The following is a 22,224-nucleotide window of genomic DNA, read 5'->3' as shown; positions in this document are numbered from 1 at the left end:
CTACATTTAAAATGTGCATGTTTCAAAAATAGGTGTCACTTGCTTTCTCTGTTGATTTAAGATAAAAATGTATACAAAAATTATGATTTTAAAATGTCTTCATTATAACATGTATCTTACAAAAACTGTATCTCTTCTCTGATGATTTCAGCTACTTTATTTTTAATCATCCTCAGAGAGATGACCTGGTTTCCATTTTGTTTCTTTTTCCCCTTGAATTTTTAGTTCAAACATTTCTGTACTCAGCTAATTTAAACCATAGTAAACATCTTGCCACAAATTGATTGATTCCTTTAGCAAACATCTACCTTGCATCTACTTGGTGTTAGGTCCCAAGGCAGCAAGTGAGGGCTGAAATAGTACCTGCCCTCCATGCTCTGGCATACGGGGGCTGAAATTGACAAAAAGGAAGAAAACATTTTTTTCTTCACATAAAGAGGGAATTTTCTCTAATTGTTCTGTTCAAAGCAAGTATCCATTTCTAATTATCTACCTAGAGGTACCACTTTTTCTAATTTGTGCAAAGCCTCCATTTAGGCAAATGGTAGCTTTGGCCCTGTGGTCAATAAGAACAATAAATAAGACATGGGACATAGTTACTATCTAAGGGACATGTGCTTTAGGGGTACAAATATGAGTGAAAATGCTTATACAAATTAGCAAAAGAAAAGTTATAAGTACAGAGAAAAGGGACATAAACCCAGTGTTATGAAATTTCACTGGAGGGAAGGATACTATTGAGAATCAGAGATGAGAAAAGCTTTATAAACTTGGGTCTTGAATGGTGGGTAAAAATTATGACATGTAGAGAGAGAAAAATATTCAAGAGAATATTATAAATAATACAGTGGTTAGAATGCACATATCATGGTTTTAAGATGCAAAAATCTTCAATAATAGCAAACTGAATTCAACAATACATTAAAAAGAACTTTCATCATGACCAAGTGGGATTGATCCCAGCTATGCAAAGATGGTTCAACATATGTAAATCAATCAATGTGATACATTGTATCAACAGAATGAAGGACAAAAACCATATGATAATTTCAATTGATGCTGAAAAAGCATTTGATAAAATTAAATATCCCTTCAGGATGGAAACCTTCAAAAAACTGGGTATAGAATGAACATACCTAAACTCAGTAAAAGCCATACAAAATAGACCCACAGCTAGTATCACACTGAATGGGGAAAAGCTGAAAGCCCTTCCTGCAAGATCTGAAACATGGCAAGGATGCCCATTTTCACCACTATTATTCAACATCATACTGGAAGTCCTAGCTAGATCAATCAGACAAGAGAAATAAACAAAGGGCATCCAAATTGGAAAGAAAGAAGTCAAATTATCTTTGTTTGCAGATGATAGGATTTTATATTTGGAAAAACCTAAAGACTCCACCAAAAAATCTATTAGAATTGATAAATTCAGGAAAGTTGCAGGACATAAAATTGACATACAAAAATCAGTAGCATTTCCATATGGCAACAGTAAACAATCTGAAAAAGAAATCAAGAAAGTAATCTCATGTATAATAGCTACAAATAAAATAAAATGCCTAGGATAAACTTAACCAAAGAAGTGAAAGATCTCAATAATAAAACTACAAAACACTGACAGGAGAAATTGAAGAGGACACAAAAAATGGAAAGATATTCCACGTTCATGGACTGGAAGAATCAATATTGTTAAAATGTCCATACTACCCAAAGCAATCTACAGATTCAATGTAATCTGTAACACAATACCAATATTCTTCACAGAAATAGAAATAATAATCCTAAAATTTGTGTGGAGACACGAAAGACCCAGAATAGCTAAAGCTATCCTAAGCAAAAAGAACAAAACTGGAGGAATCACATTATCTGACTTCAAATTATACTACAGAGCTATATTAGCCAAAACAGCATGATCCTGGAATAAAAACAGACATATAGACCAATGGAACACAATAGAGATCCCAGAAACAAATCCAGATACCTCCACTGAAGTCATTTTTGAACAAAGGTGTCAAGAACATACATTGAGGTTAGAACAGTCTCTTCAGTAAATGGTGCTGGAAAACAAGACATCCATATGCAGAAAAATAAAACTAGATCCCTATCTCTTGCCATATACAAAAATCAAATCAAAATTGATTAAATATTTAAATTTAAGACCCCAAATTATGAAACTACTAAAAGAAAACATTGGGGAAACTCTCCAGGACACTGGTCTGGGCAAAGATTCTCGAGTGATACCTCACAAGCTCAGGCAACCAAAGCAAAAATGGACAAATGGGATCACATCAGGTTAAAAAGCTTCTGCCATAGCAAAGGAGACGACAAAGTGAAAAGACAACCCACAGAATCGGAGAAAATATTTGCAAACTCCCCGTCTGACAAGGGGTTAATAACCAGAATATATAAGGAGCTCAGTCAACAGGAAAAAATGTAATAATCCAATTTTTAAATGGGCAAAAGATCTAAATAGAAATTTATCAAAAGAAGACATAGAAATGGCAAACAGGTATATGAAAAGGCATTCAACATCACTGATCATCAGAGAAATGCAAATCAAAACTACAATGAAATATCATTTCACCCCAGTTAAAATGGATTTTATCAAAAAAAGAGGTGATGAATGCTGGCGAGAATGTGCAAAAAAGGGAACCCTCTTACACTGCTGGTGGGAATGTAAACTAGTACAACTACTATGAAGACAAGTTTGGAAGTTCCTCAAGAAACTAAAAACAGAACTACTATATTATCCAGAAATCCCATCGTGAGATATACACCCAAATTGAAGAGATATCTGCATTCTCATGGTTATTGCAGCACTGTTCATGATAGCCAAGATTTGGAAGCAACCTAAGTGTTCATCAACAGATGAATGGATAAAGAAAATGTGGTACATACATACAATGGAGTACTATTCAGCCATATGAAAGAATGAGATCCTATCATTTACAACAACATGGATGGAACTGGAGGACATTATGTTAAGTGAAATAAGCCAGCCACAGAAAGACAAACATTGCATGTTTTCACTTATTTGCGGGAGTTAAAATTAAAACAACTACACCCATGGATCTAGATTACAGAATGATGGTTATCAGAGGCTGAGAAGGGTAGTGGCAGTGGCAGGTAGGGAGAATAGGGATGATTAATGGGCACAAAAATATGATCAGATAGAATGAACAATATCTAGTATTTGAAAGCACAACGGGGTGACTATAGTTAACAATTTATTATACACTTAAAAATAACTAAAAGAGTATAATTGGATTGTTTGTAAGAAATGGTGAATCATTTTTTTCTAACATGTAGAATTTCTAATATAAATGTGAAGCATTGTTACATCTGTGATCTCATTAAACAAACCTACAAATGAACAAATAAACAAGGCAATCTATTCAGTGAGGATGTCAAGAATAAAGCTATGCTTCTCTTCTAAGTATCTTCTATTGATTATATACCTTTCTGCTATTTATCATATGCCATCTATTTATTATATACATGATTGTAAGCTAAATGGGACAAAGACTTTTCCTCTTTTGTTCATTGGTAAATTGTAGGTTTTAAAATAATGTTTGCCACATGGTAAGTGTTCAGCAAATAAATGTTGAACAAATGAGTTAATCTTTAAAACAAATGTAACTCTCTCAAGGTTGTGATGAGGTAATCCTCATGAATTAACGAAGCAACCTCAATGAAGTAACATATATATAGCAATTAGCACAATGTCTAGAATATGGTTAAGATATGTTGACTCTAATTATTATGTATATTTACAATTACATGGAGGCATTAAGGCTTTACTAAAAATATAAACAAACTTATTAGATTTATTTGAAGAAGCAGCTATTTTATATAAACAGAGATGGTCTGTGGCCTTGAAGAAACAGTCCCTCAGATTTCCTACAGCCAAATAACCCCCATACCTTTGGTAATTTCAAATTTGAAAAATATGTAATTCAATAAAAACCATTCATAAAATAATCCTGGAATGCAGATGACTGATCATAATGCATATACAAGTAAATTTAATTTCATAGACTAATTTGTTAATTTTCAGATTATTTATTGTTAACATATGAGTACAACTGAATTTTTTTTAACTTTTAAATCCAGGGGTACGAGTGCAGGTTTGTTACATAGGTAAACTTGTGTTATAGGGGTTTGTTGCACAGATTATTTCATCACCCAGGTATTAAGCTTAGTACCCATTAGTTATTTTTCCTGTTTTTCTGCCTCCTCCCACCCTCCACCCTCCAAAAGGCTCCAGTGTGTCTTGTTCCCCTGTGTCCATGTGTTCTCATCATTTAGCTCCCACTTATAAGTGAGAACATGTGGTATTTAAATTTCTGTTCCTGTGTTAGTTTGCTAAGGATAATGGCCTCCAGCTCTATCCATGTCCCTGCAAAGGACATGATGGAATTCATTTTTATGGCTGCATAGCATTCCATGGTGTATATGTACCACATTTTCTTTATCCAGTCTATCATTGATGGGCATTTAGGTTGATTCTATGAAGAGACTAATTTATTATCTACAAAATGTCAAATATTATGGTTGGCACTAAATAGAAAGTTATACACTTTTGGCATAAATGAAATGCTATACACAATCCACGTGAATAAATTTACTCTTCATTTTTGTTGGTAAATAATTACTAAAATTGGAAATTCCATTTATTCCTTAGATTATCCCTAGAAAACATTCCAAAACTCCAAAATGTAGACTTTCCCATACACCCCTTTTTGTCTGTTAAGGATGACAATTTAAGTGTTGTATTATTGCTTTTAGCTAAATGTTAATTAAAATTGGATAAAAATGCTCAGTGAGAGTAGAGACATAAGATAGACAATAAATGGGTCATCAAAAAAGTCACCACTGTAACCTGAACACATTTATGGCAAAAGTGTTGAACGAAGTACATGGGTGATTTGTATATTGAGTAGGCAGAGTAATTCTCTACTGGTAAGCCAACTGAATTTAATTAGAAAACTCACATTCAAGACATAGCTACACTAATCAAGTTGTAACTGAATAATCAAAGTAGTCTTTGTGCCTCAGTTTCCATACTGTATAAAATGGGGACAACATTATCCAGAAGGTTACCCCAACAGTATCCAGAAGGTTGCTACAAGGCTTTCTGTCTCCTTTCCTTCCAGCTCAATTAGTTATCTTTACTCTTCAACATTGTGAGAACCTTGAGCCCTCCACTTTTTCTCCAAGTGTCAGCCCCTTCCTCTTCATTTATACTTAACCAACTTAGATTCCACAGCCCATCATTTCAATCACTCTTTTGCAAATATCTTAAACTTTTGAGTATCCCTCCTCATAAGACATCCAACTGGCTGAACTGCGTGATAAATCCTACCGCATGCTGCTTCTCTGTGTACATCTCAACATTTCAGCATTCTTTTTTTTTTTTTTTTTTTTTTTTAGAGGTTAGGAGACAGGGTCTCACTCTGGCACCCAGGCTGGAGTGCACTGGCGTGATCACAACTCATTGTAACCTTGACCTCTTGGGCTCAAGTGATCCTCCCACCTCAGCCTCCCAGGTAGCTGGGACTACAGACATGCGCCACCACACCTGACTAATTTTTTCTATTTTTCCTTTTTGTAGAGATCAAGTTTGGCCAAGTTCCCTAGGCTGGTCTTAACTACTTCTGGGCTTGAGCCATCTGCAGGCCTTGGCCTCCCAAAGTGCTGGGATTACAGGCACAAACCACCATGCCTGGCCCATATCAGCATTCTTGAAAAAAATTCAGTGGAGTACAGTTGCTCCACTATAGTTTACTGTCATTGGCCTCAAAATTACAGCATACATGTTCTCCCCACTCATACAATAAGGAGTGCATACCTACCTTCTTCATGCTATTCAAACCTCTCACCTTCTGCTTTCCTCTCTGCAGACTTCTCCTTACATTTCATAGAGAAAATAGACACTATCAGACGAAATTCCCTTATACCATATACACGAAGTTTTCAAAAATTAATGGAAAATTCATATTATGAAAAAAACTTCATGAATTTCAAATTTTTTTTTGCACCAAAAATAAGCTCATACTAACTTGTTATAGAACAGGATCTATTTTGAGGTACTAAGAAGGATAAGACATCCATTTGAAAAGATCCCCTGTCAGAGCAATATAAATTCTGCTTAAATTGAAGTAAGAACAACAAATTTAGGATGAAGTTTGGGTAGAAGAATGGTGAAATCACTAATATTTTATGAAAAGTTTATGGGGACAATGCCTCAAAGAAATCAGCAGTTTACAAATGGATAACTTGTTTTAAGAATGGACAGGATGATATGTTCAAGATGAAGCCCCCAGTGGTAGACCATCCACATCAATTTGTGAGGAAAAAATTAATCTTATTTGTGCCCTAATCAAAGAGGATCAACAATTAATAGCACAAACAATAGCCAACACCATAGACATCTCAATTGGTTCAGCTTACACAATTCTGACTGAAAAATTAAAATTGAGTAAACTTTGCACTCAATGGGTGCCAAACCTGTTGGATTCAGATTACCTGCAGACAAAAGCAGAGCTTTCAATTGACTTTTTTTTTTTTTTTTTTTTTTTTTTTTGAGATGAAGTCTCGCTCTGTCACCCTGGCTGGAGTGCAGTGGCACAATCTCGGCTCATGGCAAGCTCCACCTCCCGGGTTCAAGCAATTCTCCTACCTCAGCCTCCCAAGTAGCTGGGATTGTAGGCGCTCAATACCATGCTCGGCCAATTTTTGTATTTTTAGTAGAGACGGGGTCTCACCATTTTGGTCAAGCTGGTCTTGAACTCCTGACCTCAAATGATCCACCCACCTTGGCCTCTCAAAGTGCTGGAATTACAGGCGTGAGCCACTGTGCCTGGCCCCAAAGTATCTTGAATTTGCTGGGGCTTATGTTGAGAAATAACATTTATTTTTTAAAATTTTTACCTTTTAATTCCATTTTTTCACAAACTTTTTGAGGTCTCCTCATATGATACATATGTATCATATATTAATGATTATTTGTAAACATACATAATCTCCAAATTTAAGTTAGTAGGCTGAGCTTCTTTCTGAACTTCAGAACTATCTACCCAGTTGCCTACTTGTAACAAGCACTCAGATGTTACACAGAATATCACAGATTTGATGTGTTCCAAATTGAATTTAATCTTTTCTCTCAAACATATTCCTTCTTCAGTGTTCCTTATTTCAGTAAAGAGTATAACAATTTACCTAGTTGCTGAAGGTAAAAATCCAGAGGCACCCTTTATTTCCCCCTTATTTCCCCCTTTCCTTCATCCCCACACCTAATCTATCACTAAGTCTTACAGATTCTATCTCTAAAATACATTACATATCCTTCCACTTCTCCCCATCCAGCCTTTGACCATTCAAATCCATGCCACTCTCTACTTTACTGCAACAGCATCCTACATGCTTATGTTCCAGCTACAACTCATTCTCCACATAGAAGCCACGTGATTTTTCTAAAATACAAATCATTTTATGGCAGTCTGCTACTAAAATTCTTCAGTGTCTTCTCATTGTACTTGGGAAAAATCCAAAATCCGTAAAATATAAAATATCAGAAGGAATTCCCTTATCTTCCAAATACCAGTCTATAAACCTAATTGTTCTGCACCCTATCCTCTCTTTCTTGTGCCTATAACAAAAAGTGTCCCTTCTCCTTGGAAAAATCAATTCCTCCACAGGACCTCAGGAACCCACTCTCTTCTCTAATAGGGTCCTACAGGATTTTGGAGATCTGGTCTCTGCCTTTCTCTTTCACCTAAATGTCATGGAATTTGTCTTTGTAAACAACTCTTTAGCCATAGTGGCCTTTTCTAAATTTCTCAAAAATGTCAAGCTCTTTTCCAACTCAGCACCTTCACATGTTACGTACCCCACTTAAAATGGTACAAATACAGATGTGGAACGTGAAGGGCAGAAAGGTTATGAAGTTTGCTGAAGGTTTCATTGCTAGTATTTGAACCCAGCAGTCTGACACTAAAAACTTAAGTTTTTAGTTACCAACTTTACTAGTAGTATAAGATGAATATGAATTCCCCTTAGCTTAGAGCAGGGGTTGCCACACTTTAACCTGCATCAGAATTACCTGGAGAGCTTGTTAAAACACAAAGTTTTTGGTTCATTAGGTATGGGGTGATACCTGAAAACTGCATTTCTAACAAATTCCCAGGTGATGCTGATGGCGCAGAGCCAGCAAGCACATTTTGAGAATTGCTGGCAGAGACTTACATAATACAAACTACACGCCATGTGAAAAAATACTAAGTCTTCATTTGATGTTTAGTAAACAACATTCAGGTCACTCCTTTTGTTTTGCTCAATTCTTTCAGACCTGTAAAAACTGTCTGCATGTAGCTGTTACTCTGCCTTACCATACAGGTATGATACGCTGTGGTAATTGTGCTTATCTGTCCTCCTATATCCCTTAGTCAGGAATTTTATAACACCTACCATCAGAGGTTTATTTTATCTCTGTCTACCTGGTCAACATTTTTGCTTTCATTCCCTCCTATAATATAGCAGGTCAGAAAAACGGTTGGAAATTCAAGTATTTGGCCTATTAAAAGGTAGTTCTATGCTTTTAAATGATTAGCAAATTTAGGTAATAAGTACCTAGGCTCATGAGACTGGAGTTCCAACGTTAGCTCTAGATAGCGTATACAGCATATACACTGAGACATATGATATTGATTTCTCTGACCTCAGTTCTTCAACTGTAAATTTAATGAAATAGACATTATGGAACATAATATAATTCTGTTACAAAAGACAAATTCTGAAATGACCCAAAAAGAAAGTCTGCAAAGCAGAATTTTAAAATAATGATTAATAAGCTTAGAGTAATAAAGAACATGAATATTCCATCCACGAAAATAACAAATACTCTAAAATGCATTTATCTTAGTTCTAATTACGTTAACATACAAAATAAGAAAAGGAAAATGAATAACTTTCAAAATTATTTGAATGTGTATATGCATTTGATTGTAACAGAAACAGAAAATATGTATTTTATGAATTTGGAAAATTACAGATGCAATTAAGAATTAGAATCTTTACTTTTATCCTCTCATCTTCCATACATTCTTTCATAATCACAATAATAACATAAAAATGGCAATTGGATCCCATTAGTTACTTCTTTTCAAAATTCTATAGTGCTTGTATTATTAAATGTAAATCACTCTCTTTGGTTTTAAATCAATCCAATTTACATAAAGGTATTTGCCAGAAATATTCCCCAATAAACCCCAATCCTCAGTTCCTGCCTCGGTCAAATTTAGTTGCCATCCACTGTGCGTATGTTTTTCTCTCTTGCCTTTCCCTTTATTCACCATTATTTTCCTTTTTGAAAGATTCAATTTTCTCTCCTCCACAAATTTAAAATATTGTTTTTAGCTTAATGTATCACTCACCTCCTAGAGTAATAACTGCATGATTGCTTCCAACCACTTACCATCTTTTCTAAGGGTAAAGAAACCCAACTCAATTCCATTTTCATATGCATGTGAATGGATGAAGTGATTATTAGTTGATTATTCCAGATTGTCTATGTATCATCAAATATAACATATTTACTTTAAATAATGTATTAATTAACATATGCATGCATTCATATATATTTTCTCCTCAGACTACCTGACAGACATCATCATCCATCTAACTGCCCAGATCAGAATCCAAGAAATTTAAGGCATGTGTTCTCTTATCCTTACTCTCTCTATCCAACCAATCAGCAAGTTTAGGTTGGTTTAGTTTCCTATCTCTGCCTCTAGCCTTGCCCACTCCAATCATTAATTATAGTAATATTAATAACAATACCAATAGCTACCACTTACATAATAATCTATGCTGGACTCTATGCAAAATACTTCACACATTTTCTCTTTAACTTACACAACTCTGTGAAGTAGGCACTATTATACTATAATGTCTATTTTATGGATGAGAAAGATATGTTTATAGTAATATTTTATAGATAAAATTATTGAGAGAATTTCTTTAATGACTCCTTCATCTATAGAATAAAACAGAAGCTCCATTGCATGGCCTACAAAATGAGTAATGCTCTGACCTATGTCTAACATTGACTTCACCTCCTTCTCTTTTCCCTCTCAAACTAAATGCTCTAGAAATTCATAACTATATATAGTTATCTGAAATACCTGCATAATTTCAGTTTTATGTGCCTTGACATCTGCTTTTTTCTCTTTCATAAATACCATTCTTGCATATGGCCACTTGGTTTACTAAGTCTCTGCTTGAATAAGAGTTCCTCTGTGAAGTCTTACCTAATCTCCATCCCCCAGCTTGGATAACTTTGATGTGCTTTCTTTTATGCCAACTGTATATACAGAAAAACTTTGAAATAACATTTTCCTCAGTAATGTGAAATTAGATAACACTTTTGCCAATTTGCTCTCATCTTCCGCCTAAGCACCTGTTGGCAAATTGGTGGGTTAAAATTCTCATCTCCTAGGAGGGGGATGTGGTGAGGATGGCAAGGCTCCCAAGCCCATTTTGAGAAACAGGGAGATGGAAAGTAGGTCCCCCAATCCTCTTCCATAGGCTTGGGAAACCAAGAAAGAGGTACCTGGACTTCTGCCACTATGCTAAATTTTCAGTCAGCTACAGGATTCAGAATCATTTTCATTTTGGGTATTTTTACTAGAGTAGAAAACTGCCACCAGGTGGAGTCAAATTGTAGCTGGAATCTGGGCAGCGGTTATGCAGCAGGACTGCTCGGTGTACAGGTTCACCCAGATCATTACATGAACCTAGTATTTCCACATTGCATCTGACATAATGAATTTTTGGTTATCAATTACAGTGTTTTCTCAGGATCTTACTATATATCCATTATGGAAATTCTTCTATTGCAATTGTCTGCCCTCATGGCATTTGGATATTTTGTCTGTGTTACTTCAGCAGCCTACTACCTGATACATGGAACTTAATAGCTCTAAAGAAAGAATTTATTGAATAAATTAATTCAATAAATTTACTATTTGAATGAAAACTTCTAGTCATGTAATGATAGTTACATACTAATATTCAAGCTGCATTTAGAAACGTTTGTAAATCATTTAGGTATTCAATAAATATTTGCTGATGATAAAGTAAATCTTCCTAATAAATGTTTTAGAAATATATAGATGTCAACCAATTAACATATATTATTTGTACATCTACTATGTATAAGGCACTGGAGTCAATGCTATGCTAATTAAAAAGAAATACAAGACACAACATTTGTTCCAAAGTCACTTATAACTTAGATTGCTAGATGAAGCATAAAGACAAACAACCCCAAGGCAAAACATGGCAAGTGCTAAGTGAATGGTAAAGACATCAAATAATAAAGAATTTCCAGTAAGAAATGAAGAAATCACACAAATATCTGCCATCTGTATGTTTCACAACAGTCCTCAGTTCTATGTAGGCCAAGCTGTTGTCTGATGATGAACCCATTTTTGCTTCTATGATAATACAGAATGCATCACCTTATCTGGCACAGCTTCCTCCTTCTTCCACTTAAGCTAATCCTTCCATCTTCCAGGAACCACAGGTTATGTTTAGATTATACTCTCAACAATGTGCAGACAATTAACGCCTACAGCGGGATGTCAAGAAATGTTTTTATTGATTTGTTATAAAATCTTATTTATTTCTTTGAGACAGGGTCTTGCTTGTTCCCAGGCCGGAGTGTAGTTGTATTGTTAGGGCTGATTGTAACCTCAAACTCCTTTGCTCAAGTGATCCTTCTGCCTCAGCCACTATGTAGCTAGACCTATAGGCTTGCACTGCCACACGTGGCTATTTTTTTTTTTTTTAAGTTTTAATAGAGACAAGGTCTCGCTATGTTGCCCAGGCTGGTCTGGAACTTCTGGGCTCAAGGGATCTATCCTGCCTCACACTCTCAAAATGTTGGGATTACAGGCATAAGCCGTTGTGCCTGGCCATAAAATCTTAAGTCTCACTTTTGTCCCTTCATATAAACAATTTAGTCTAAAATGTACCACTTTATTCTTCAGCCACTTTTAAAGTCAAGATGTAAGGCATAATTGAAGGAAGAAATTATTTTTACATCTAGTCTAGAATAACATTCAGAAATTGCAAATTAGGTCACATCTTAGCGCACTGAGCCCAAGATTCTATAAACAACAAATATATTTTTTTCCTCTTGCAAATGTAAAAGATATTTAGCCACTCTATTTAAAACAGGTGTAACTACTTTTTAATTTAAATTCAGTCTAGCATACCGAAGAAAACAAAAATTTAATGAAATGGGGCACAGCTGGGAGTTAAACAAATATTACTATTTATTTCGTTATGTAAGAGATAGGATTTTTATTTTTTATTTTTTTGAGATGGAGTTTTGCTCTTGTTGCCCAGGCTGGAGTGCAATGGCGCAATCTTGGCTCAGCGCAACCTCTGCCTCCCAGGTTCAAGTGATTCTCCTGCCTCAACCTCCCTAGTAGCTGGGATTACAGGCATGTGCCACCACGCCCAGCTAATTTTGTATTTTTAGTAGAGATGGGGTTTCTCCATGTTGGTCAGGCTGGTTTCGAACTCCTGACCTCAGGTGATCCACCCACCTCGGCCTCCCAAAGTGCTGGGATTACAGGCATGAGCCACTGGGCCTGGCCGAGATAGATTATTTTTATGTATCTTAATTCCTCAAAGTTTAGAAAGTAAAACTCATTATTTATTTAAAATGTATTACTCTTGTAAAGGCCTTTGGCAATTGTTTGATCAAATATCCAACAAATCAGCACAGAGGAATTTATAAATACTCCACCATCCCAAAACTGGACATACTCATTCTTGCCCATGTTGGCTGTATGACCATGTGGATCAGATAGTGACTGGGAAGAATTTAAATTTAGTGCTAGATCATTCCCACTTCTAAAATTAGCGGATTTGGTGATCTCCCTAGATACAATGAATTAGCTATCATTTCAAATTGCCTCAGAAGAAACTCCCTGTTTCAGCTGTTTCAATTGAGTGGCTTAATGTCATTTAATATGATAAAAATTTATTTGTTGTTTATAGAACCTTAGGCTACATGAGTTAAGATATACTCTGATTAAGCAATTCTTGAGTGTTACTCCAGATTAGATGCAAATCCCCTGTGACCTGCATTTGGGAAATGAGATGCTGCTTTTTGGCAGAGTCAGTATCAGGTGGCAACAGATGAGTTACCAAGCTGGTATTTATTCCCAGTAATGTTAAATTAGTAGTACATGATTTTAAGTACCAGCATTTCATGTATAAGTTTTGTCTTTGAGGGCAAAAGTTATATTTCTATTTCTTTTTTATTTTTATTTTTTGCAACCATTTATCACTGTTTACTATGTGGTATTGTTATAAGTGCTTTGCTAGTTTTAACTTAATCCTCAAACAATCCAATGAGGAAGTATTATTATCATCATAATTACATAAATGAGAAAAGTGGGCACAGCGAAGCTAAGTAACTCATCCAAGGTTACATGTTAACACAAGACGTTAAGTGGGAGAGCCAGGATTCAAACCCAACTGTCTGGTTCCAGAGTCTGCACTCTTAACACAAAGCTATATACAACACTTGCTATTCATTCATTGATTTGCCTATTCATTCACTCTTCCAATATAGTGAACTCTTACTAGGAACCAGCTCTGGGCCGAACATCGATTGGAATTGAGCCCAGATGGGTAAGACTCAAGAGATGTTTGCTGAATTAATGGTTTTGCTTCAAGTTTTATCCTTTTTTGTGAATCCTTAGGTCACTTCTGATGTAATTATAACTTAAATTAAAACAAGTACAGCTGTTAAGTGGCCAAGGTTTTCTTTTAGAATAAGATAATTTAGGGTATTTTATTTTAGAATAGCCAAAAGCAGGCATACTTATGGAAAACTCTAACCTGAAAAAAGTGAATATTCTAGAGAGTTGATACTTAACTAAAATGTAAAAGTAGGGTATTATATATTTTCCTGCATTTTACAAAAACCACTGAAATAATTTAACTTTTTCTTGCTAAAAGGATAATAATTATAAACATTATTTATTATTCTGAGTTTCAGAAAATTTAGAACTTTGAGCTGAATGGGCACTAGCCTTAAGGTAGCACTGATGAAAACTAGCTTGAAAACTTGCCATTCCTCTTTAATCCCTTAGCTCTCGAGGCAAGTGTATTTGCAGGGATTTTTCTATTTTGAAAAGTACTAAGGAAATAAAAGACCAAAGCAGCTTTATAAAAGTTTACTTCTTGCCTTTTTAAAAAATAATTTTTACTAATGCCATCAATGTGCTACTTTTCAGTTTCATTCAAAGTATCTTGATTCCACTCCATAAAAACAACAGCTTCTAACTTTGTCTAACATGTATTGAAAGCTTACCCCATGGTAGGCATTGTGTTACAAGCACTCACATATTTTAAAAATCTCATTCCACATTTCTAACATTCTTTAAGTTAGGTAATTATTCATATTTTGCTGTTGAAGAAACTGAATATTTGGGAAGGTCACAAGCCGATGTGTGGTTCTAATGTAAAGCCAATTTAACCAAATGGTTCTAGAGACCATTTGCTTGAGTACTGTACTATATTGGAGGACTTAGGCCCCATCAGCAAAACCCCAATGCATTTTATTACCCCATAGGTTATATTTAAAATCAGATTGTATCTATCACTTGATTTAGCTGGCACTATTTATTATCTAAAAGTTGAAAAGTTTTGATATCCCCAAGTGAGTTTGAAAATTGTTTCACTACGGTTGCAAAAAAGGTAAGAGAACCCAGTAAAAAAACTATTTTTCCATTTATACATGTTTGCTTGTTTTTTGATTGGCCAACCTTTTATTTTGCGTTTTGACAATAGTCTCTCAGCTTCCATACTTTTATTAATGTTCATTAAGTAAATAAAATTAGACTTGCTTTTTCTCAACCACAGTAAGACATAAAACTGGTTTCTTCCATGAAACTGGTCCCTGGTGCCAAAAAGGTTGGGGAGTCACTGATCTAGTCCACCTGCTAGCCTCAATCACAAGAAACCTAAGTCAGCCAACACTAAACTTTGCTTCTGAGGAGGAGAAACTTTGTAAACACAAAGGCGGCCAGCAAAGATAAGCCTCTTATTACAACTTCACTTCTCATAAAATTGGAAGAGACCTTCAGGAATCAACAGCTATTCATTTATTCATCAACTATTTTGGGGCTCTGAAAACTTTCCCCGCAAATATAAAAATTAGATTTAGCTTGCAGTTTTTGAGTAGTTAAATATGTGTGACCTTTTGAAAGGTTTTAGAATAATAATTTTTTGTCACCAAAAATACCATACATTTAAGAACAGGTAGTCAATTCTTATTTGTTTTCAAACTGGAGACACCTGATTTACTGATAGAATATCATGGTATAAGTTGGTCATCATTAACATATCAATTTTAAAAAAATTATTCTATAGGATCATTTAAGATATCTCCTGTAGTAATAGAGATGTTATTCATAATGCCACGACATCCTTCTAAAGCTTTATGATTTGCTAACATTTTACTCAAGCTCTTTAATTTTGTCTCTTAGTTTGAATAGTACCAATGATAAAGATAACCATTTATTATGTACTAGGCATTATTCTAAGTAGTTTACATGCACTAATTTAAACCTCATAAAGAATCTGATATAAGTACTATGATTATCCAGATTAAAGATGAGAAAACTGAGAAATCATAAAACTTGAGGAAGGTGTTCGAATAAGGGCTGCAACAAAAGCAACATGGCCCTAGCGTTTGTGCTGTCTCTCTTGAAGCGAAACTTTCTTAAAATACATATTGCTCAGTCAATTGTCATTTAAAAGTGTTTAGACTTTTAACTTGACCAGAACATAGAGACACTTACTTTCTATTCAGCTACAATAACTCAGAGAGAACATGGTCTAGACATCCTGATTTATATGTATGCAGACATAGTCCTTTACCACGGGCAGCACAACACAATTCTATATACTGTTTGGATTTTAGTCTTTACCGCTGATTCTCTTTTCTGGGTGGTAGTTTGCTGCTTACCACCTCCACTGCCTCCTGCTGCAGCTACTCCCCACTCACTATTATTTGATCTATTTTTTTCTGCTTTGTCTTCTTGTTTTTCATATTTAATGATAAAACATTTATAGACACGACCATTAAATCAAAGTGCTCCTTGTTCTCTATAAGGCAAACTGACAAATCACAGAATGCTGATTGTCAGCATTGGCCTTCAGCTCCTTTTATTGCAGGTTGGACAGGTCTGCTTCTCTTTTGGCAAAGCTTTTGGTGAAAATTCCATAAAGCTGGACATTCTCCAAGGCATCTGGGCAAAAAGCCAAGCACTAAATTTTGCCCTTGAATTACATTGTCCAATTGGAAGAGCATATGAAGTATACAATTTCTAAATTAATTAGAAAAATAGTTCTCAAATTTTAGTATTCACAACCACTTGAAGAGCTTTTCAAGAATACAGTCTGTGGTCTTAGCTTCAGGAATTCTAGTAAGATACTTTTGGCATGAGGGCCAGATATTTTATTTTGAGATTTCTCTCGCGATTCTATTGCAAGTGACAGAAACCATTTGAGAACCCTGGTAGAGGCTAACAAAAAGTGACATCGAGTGAGAAGAGGCAAAATGAACTCACTAACTCATCATCTAACCAAGTGATATATTTTTAATCTCACTTTGTTAGTTTTGCCTTTCCTGTGCTTAGAGAAGATTTTATGGTTATATTTCTAAGTCCACTGGCAAGCAGAAAGCAGATAATAGATAATACTAGGTTTCTCCAGCTCCAGCTATTCACATTTTCCTTTTTGGTTAAATATGTTCTGCCTTATTTTCAGTTAGTTCTTAGTATATCTAGAACCATATTGGCTTCTTTGTGTCATTCTGATTACCATACACTTAAGAAGTATTTAAGAAATAAAGTTTTGTTTTTCTCTCATATATAGACACGATTGCATATCTTTAAATTAAAAAAAAATTTGCACCGGCTGCTTTTAAATTAAAAAATACCAAGATGTTATTTTCAGTATAGCAGTTGGTACAATTGCACAGGTCCACTTTTGTTGTTGATTCCACATATAGGCATACTTTATTTTATTGAGCTTTGCTTTATTGCACATGGCAGACAGTATAAGAAAATCCACTTTAGAATTTTTTCATGTGTTGGTGTACAGAAATTTTATTTGGAAATTAGCTGATTTAACTTTATTCTGCATCTTATTAACTTTCTGACTTTACTATTCTCTTATTTTCCTATAAGATTTGAAGTAATTTTGTATTACGGTGCATTTTAAACATTTGCCCATTTGCATTTTGAGCTTTGAAAATAATTTAAAGCATTATCAGGCCTATATGTTTAAATTGGTTTAAAAATACTAGTTAATCACCATTTGTATTATTTTTGTAATCTACCAATGTTTTACATTTGGCCATGTCCTATTACTACATGGAACATATTTAAGAAATAACAGAAAAATCTACTTTGCATATCAAATGCTATTTCTAAAAAAAGTCTACTGTTGTATCAGCCTCCTGTCCCCATTGATGCACATAATCAAAAATTTAGTGTAAATAATATCTGTCATACTCATTGATTCTTACAACTACTGTAAAATTTCATACTTAAAGGTTTTAATTTTTTTTAATGGAGGAAACTCCTGCCTATGTAGAATGAACTAGTGCATTCTACATAATAAAAGACACAGATGATTCAGACTTTTCAGAATTATTTCCTATAATAATTAGAAATGCTTTTTAGAGTTGTTTAAATATCGTAAGATCATTTCCTCTACACATAAAGTAAAATAAAAATATATACATATTGAGTGAAAGTTAGCATACCATATTTTATAAACAATAATTAAATATCTCTCTTAAAATGGCAAAAATCTCCACACTTCCATTTTCAAATGCAAATTTTCTTTGTCTAAAAATGTCATTTGACTTCAGTCTAATGCATTCAGCATTTTTTGGAAATTATATTATATAAAAATAACATGGCAACAATGCAATGACTTTAGCACATTGAAAACTAAGATATTAAAATATAGCATCATTTGGTAAATCATACATTCTTTATTCAGCAATACAATAAAACTTTCTTTAGAATCATATTTCTTGGGATTCTGAAAAGAAAGATAACTTGTTGATTGTCAAGTACTCTATTCAGAAAGTATATAGTGTAATAGAAAATGTAAACATTTGAAGAGTTAATAGTTTAAAATAATCTGAAGATGGAATAATTAATGTCTTTTAAAATTACCATTATTTTAAAAGCTGAAGTTAAACATGAAGTTAATACCTATTTCAGTGATAACATAGATTGTTATCATTTCCTTTCACCAGATTAAGTATGAATCTAAATAGAAATATGCAGATCCATTCTCCAATTAGCTTCAGGCCAATTTCAGGCCTTATATGAAAATTCAAAATTTCTAAAATCTTGTACTCTTCATCCACTCAAAACTCCTAACCCTCTTGACATCCCATTTTCTTTCAGTAGTCACAGTTACCCAAAATAGGGGCACTGATGTCATTGCTATTTCTTTCTTTCCCTTTGCTTCCTATGTTCAGGTCAAGAGGGAACCCTGAATTTGAACTGCTTTGTGTAAGATCACCCCTCCAGCCCTATATGTTTGAGGGAACTAAGCCCTAGAACTCTGCATGCTCCAGGTAAAAACGAACTCCTACCCTAACTCTAGCACTTACAGCTTCACATCTAACATCGGCTTTCAGATTACCAGTGCGAATCTCATTATATATCTCCTTTATCCCTGTTAATTTCAATCACCCACAAAGCTCAGAACTCTTATATCTCCACATACCAAAAAAAAAAAAAATCTCCACATACTTCTGGGATTTAAATCCACATTCTCCTTTCTGGGAAGTGAGGCAATGCTTCCATCTCCTCTGACTGACACACACTGTCACCCTTCTCTACTATTATCATCTTATACACAATATTTTGCACTTCTTTGTCAGTCCCCACATCAGAATATAAACTCCATGATGACAGGGATTTTGTGTGTTAGTTCATTACTTTATTATTTATTTTATTTTATTTTTATTTATTTTTTTGAGATGGAGTCTCACTCTTGTTGCCCAGGTTGGAGTGCAACGGCGTGATCTACGCTCACTGCAACCTCCGCCTTCCAGATTCAAGTGATTCTCCTGCCTCAGTCTCCCAAGTGCTGGGATTACAGGCGTGTGCCACCATGCCCGGCTAATTTTTGTATTTTTAGTAGAGATGAAGTTTCACCATGTTGGTCAGGCTGGTCTCAAACTCCTGACCTCAAGTGATCCTCCCGTCTCGGCCTCCCAAAGTGCTGGGATTACAGGCTAGAGCCACTGTGCCCAGCCATTATTTTATTAAAAGCCTCTAGAATAGGGCCTGGCACTTAATAAGCACTCAATAGATATTTATTAAATAAATGAGCGAAGTAACTCAATCAAATACCAAAACCTATTTACACATACTTTGTAATAGTCTTGTATTTTTTCCTTTCTTATCCCTTTCTTGCTTTTGCTTTAGTCTGGAACCTTACTGAAACCAAATTAAAATTAATATTTAGATTAATAGTAACAGTCTGATCATGACAAAATATTACCATTAAGAAAAAGGTAATTGTCTGAGATGATATACCACATGCTAGGATATGGCAGAATTAGGGATGTAAATTCATGTCTCAGAACTTCTGCCTTAATGTATTTAAAAATCCTCTGTTCCACCGTGGTTTAAGTGGTATCTCTCCAGATTCTTTCCTATCTATTTGCACTTCGTTACTCAATGAAAATATGGAATTAGTAGTTATTTAATATATATCACTTTGGAATATTCAACAATTGAATATATCTTTATAATAGCAGTGATTATAACTGTATTATAATTATTTAAATGTCCATGTCCTCCACTAGCCTTGACCTTCTTAAGGCAACAACTAGTTTTCATGTATTTCAGTATCTCAACATGAAGTACCATAATTGCCTATGTGTAGCAGCTAGAAAAATGGTTAGAAAAAAAAAGAGAGAGAAAGAAGGAAAGAGAAGAGATGGTGTGGGAAGAAGGAAGGAAAGAAAGAAAGAGGTTAATTAGCTCACTTTCTTGTAAAATACTGCTAAGGTGAGACAGTAGTTAGCTAATCTCCATGTTTATTTCTTTCAGGATTGGTGACTAGAGGGAAAGAACTGGATCTTTTAGAAAAATTCCTATAAGCAATGCTCTCACCCCAAAGACAATGAAATTAATTGGCTATGTCTTGATAGGGAATAATGTGATACTTCTGATTTTTTTCCTTTTTTATCCTCTTATTTGTATCTTAGTTTATAATACTCTAAGTTGCTGCCTGTTGTAAGATCATTTTTTTCCCCAGAAAACTTGTCTAAGAAGTTTTAGTTAAAAATCATCACTTAATTTGATCATACACTGTGTATTATAAAATGAACCAAAATAATGAATAAAAATATCCTTTAACTTTTTTTGCTAACAGGTTACTTATTTAATCTAAGGCAATACACACTTCTGAGGAGAATGAATTACTATTTCTGGTTGATGGACATCGAAATTACTAACCTACAGTCACAAACATCACAGTCTAGAAATATACCTGAAAACTATTCAACGGTGAAAGAAAAACAGAGGAAAAGGTTACTAGGCACTTTTTCAAGAAATTGCCAATGACTAATGTTAGGAATTAAATAGATTGTTCAAATAATAATATAATTCAATAATAATATCATTTTTGGATAAAAAGCATTAAGTATTCACTTTTCTAAGTTACAAATTATGATCTAGCTCATATTCTTTGGATTTTAAATGTTAAATGTTTACATTAAATGCTACTTAAATGTTAACATTATGATGATTTTAAATGTTTTATGAGTGAAGAGACTTGAAGATCATCTGGTTTGCTCTCTACATGAGTGAGAAAACTGAAGCCCAAAGAAATGAAAATACTTGCCCCAGATTTCACAGAGGGCTAAGAGTCAAGATGAAATTAGAATCTATGCAATTCAGTGCTGTCTCTATTACACCATAAGGAAATATGCTAAAAAACTTATTGGACAGTAACTCTGTGTTTTCACAATGTGCCCTACATTTGTCTAAAAATACAGTAGCTTACTGTCCTTAAGTACAAATGGAGCTCTAAAATAATCTTTTATTAATACATGCATTTTCATTTGCTGTTCAAGCAACAAGATGTGTCCCTTTTGAAGGTTCTAGTGTAATTTTTCAGTTACCATGGCTTTTATTTTGAGTGAGACTGCAGCAATATGATAGGCAAGAATAGTAAATTGGCCCTCACGGAGCGTCAGCCTGGTAGTACTTGATTCACAGACCCTGTTGGGTAGAAGTTGACAATACACTATTAAAGAAGACAGGCTTTATTTGTACTATAATTTTATTTCAGAGAGAATACTCAGAAACCAAATTTAAAAGTAAGCAAAATAATATACCATATTTTTCGATTTAAAAATAATAATTTTAACATTCAGAAAATCTTACTTTTATCTTATGAATAAGACAATACGGTGACATTTTTAAGTTTGAAAATGTTTACTCTTCAATCTTACGGGCAAAATGTATTTTGCTAAGCATTTTTCCTTAACTGCCATATATATAAACCCAGATTTATAGCATGCCTAAAGCCTAAAGTACGATAAATTATGGTTTTTTTTTTTGTTTGTTTTGTTTTTTGAGATGGAGTCTTGCTCTGTTGCCAGGCTGGAGTGCAATGGCGTGATCTCGGCTCACTGCCAACTTCTGCAGCCTGGGTTCAAGCGATTCTCCTGCCTCAGCCTCCTGAGTAGCTGGGACTACAGGCACACGCCACCAAGCCCAGCTAATTTTTGATTTTTTTTTTTTTTTTTTTTAAGTAGAGACGGGGTTTACCACGTTGGCTAGGATGGTGTTGATCTCTTGACCTCATGATCCGCCCGCCTTGGCCTCTCAAAGTGCCGAGGTTACAGGCCTGAGCCACCACGCTCGGCCTAAATTTGTACGTGTCCGTGCCCGGACACATATGCTGAACATTTGTGTCCCTCGAAAATTCCTCTTGATACCATAAATCCCCAATGTGACAGTGTCTGGAGATGAGCCCTTTGGGAGGTAATTAGATCATAAGGGTGGAGCCCTCATGATGGGATTACTGCTCCTATTAGAAGGGGCAAGAAAGACCTTGCTTTCCCTCTCTCTGATTTCTGCC

The 22,224-nt window shown here is 34.7% G+C and overlaps 1 protein-coding gene across 50 annotated transcripts in view; it reads right to left on the bottom strand.

Annotated features, from left to right (window-relative positions):
* Window positions 1-22,224, bottom strand: part of RIMS2 (regulating synaptic membrane exocytosis 2) — a 748,462-nt gene that overhangs the window by 116,345 nt on the left and 609,893 nt on the right. Inside the window, exon 29 of one of the 50 annotated variants that reach the window (XM_058443878.1) lies at window positions 8,646-8,732. The exons of the other annotated variants lie outside the window; for them this stretch is intronic. Coding sequence (XP_058299861.1) covers window positions 8,729-8,732 — 4 coding nt within the window. The 3' untranslated portion in view covers window positions 8,646-8,728. Of the gene's footprint in view, window positions 1-8,645; window positions 8,733-22,224 lie in introns of those variants that run through there. 50 annotated transcript variants of the gene reach the window in all.

Source organism: Hylobates moloch, unplaced genomic scaffold, assembly GCF_009828535.3.
Source record: "Hylobates moloch isolate HMO894 unplaced genomic scaffold, HMol_V3 SCAFFOLD_9, whole genome shotgun sequence".
NCBI lineage: Eukaryota > Metazoa > Chordata > Mammalia > Primates > Hylobatidae > Hylobates > Hylobates moloch.
The sequence above is the reverse complement of the archived record's forward strand: the minus strand, read 5'-3'. Positions and strand labels throughout refer to the sequence as shown.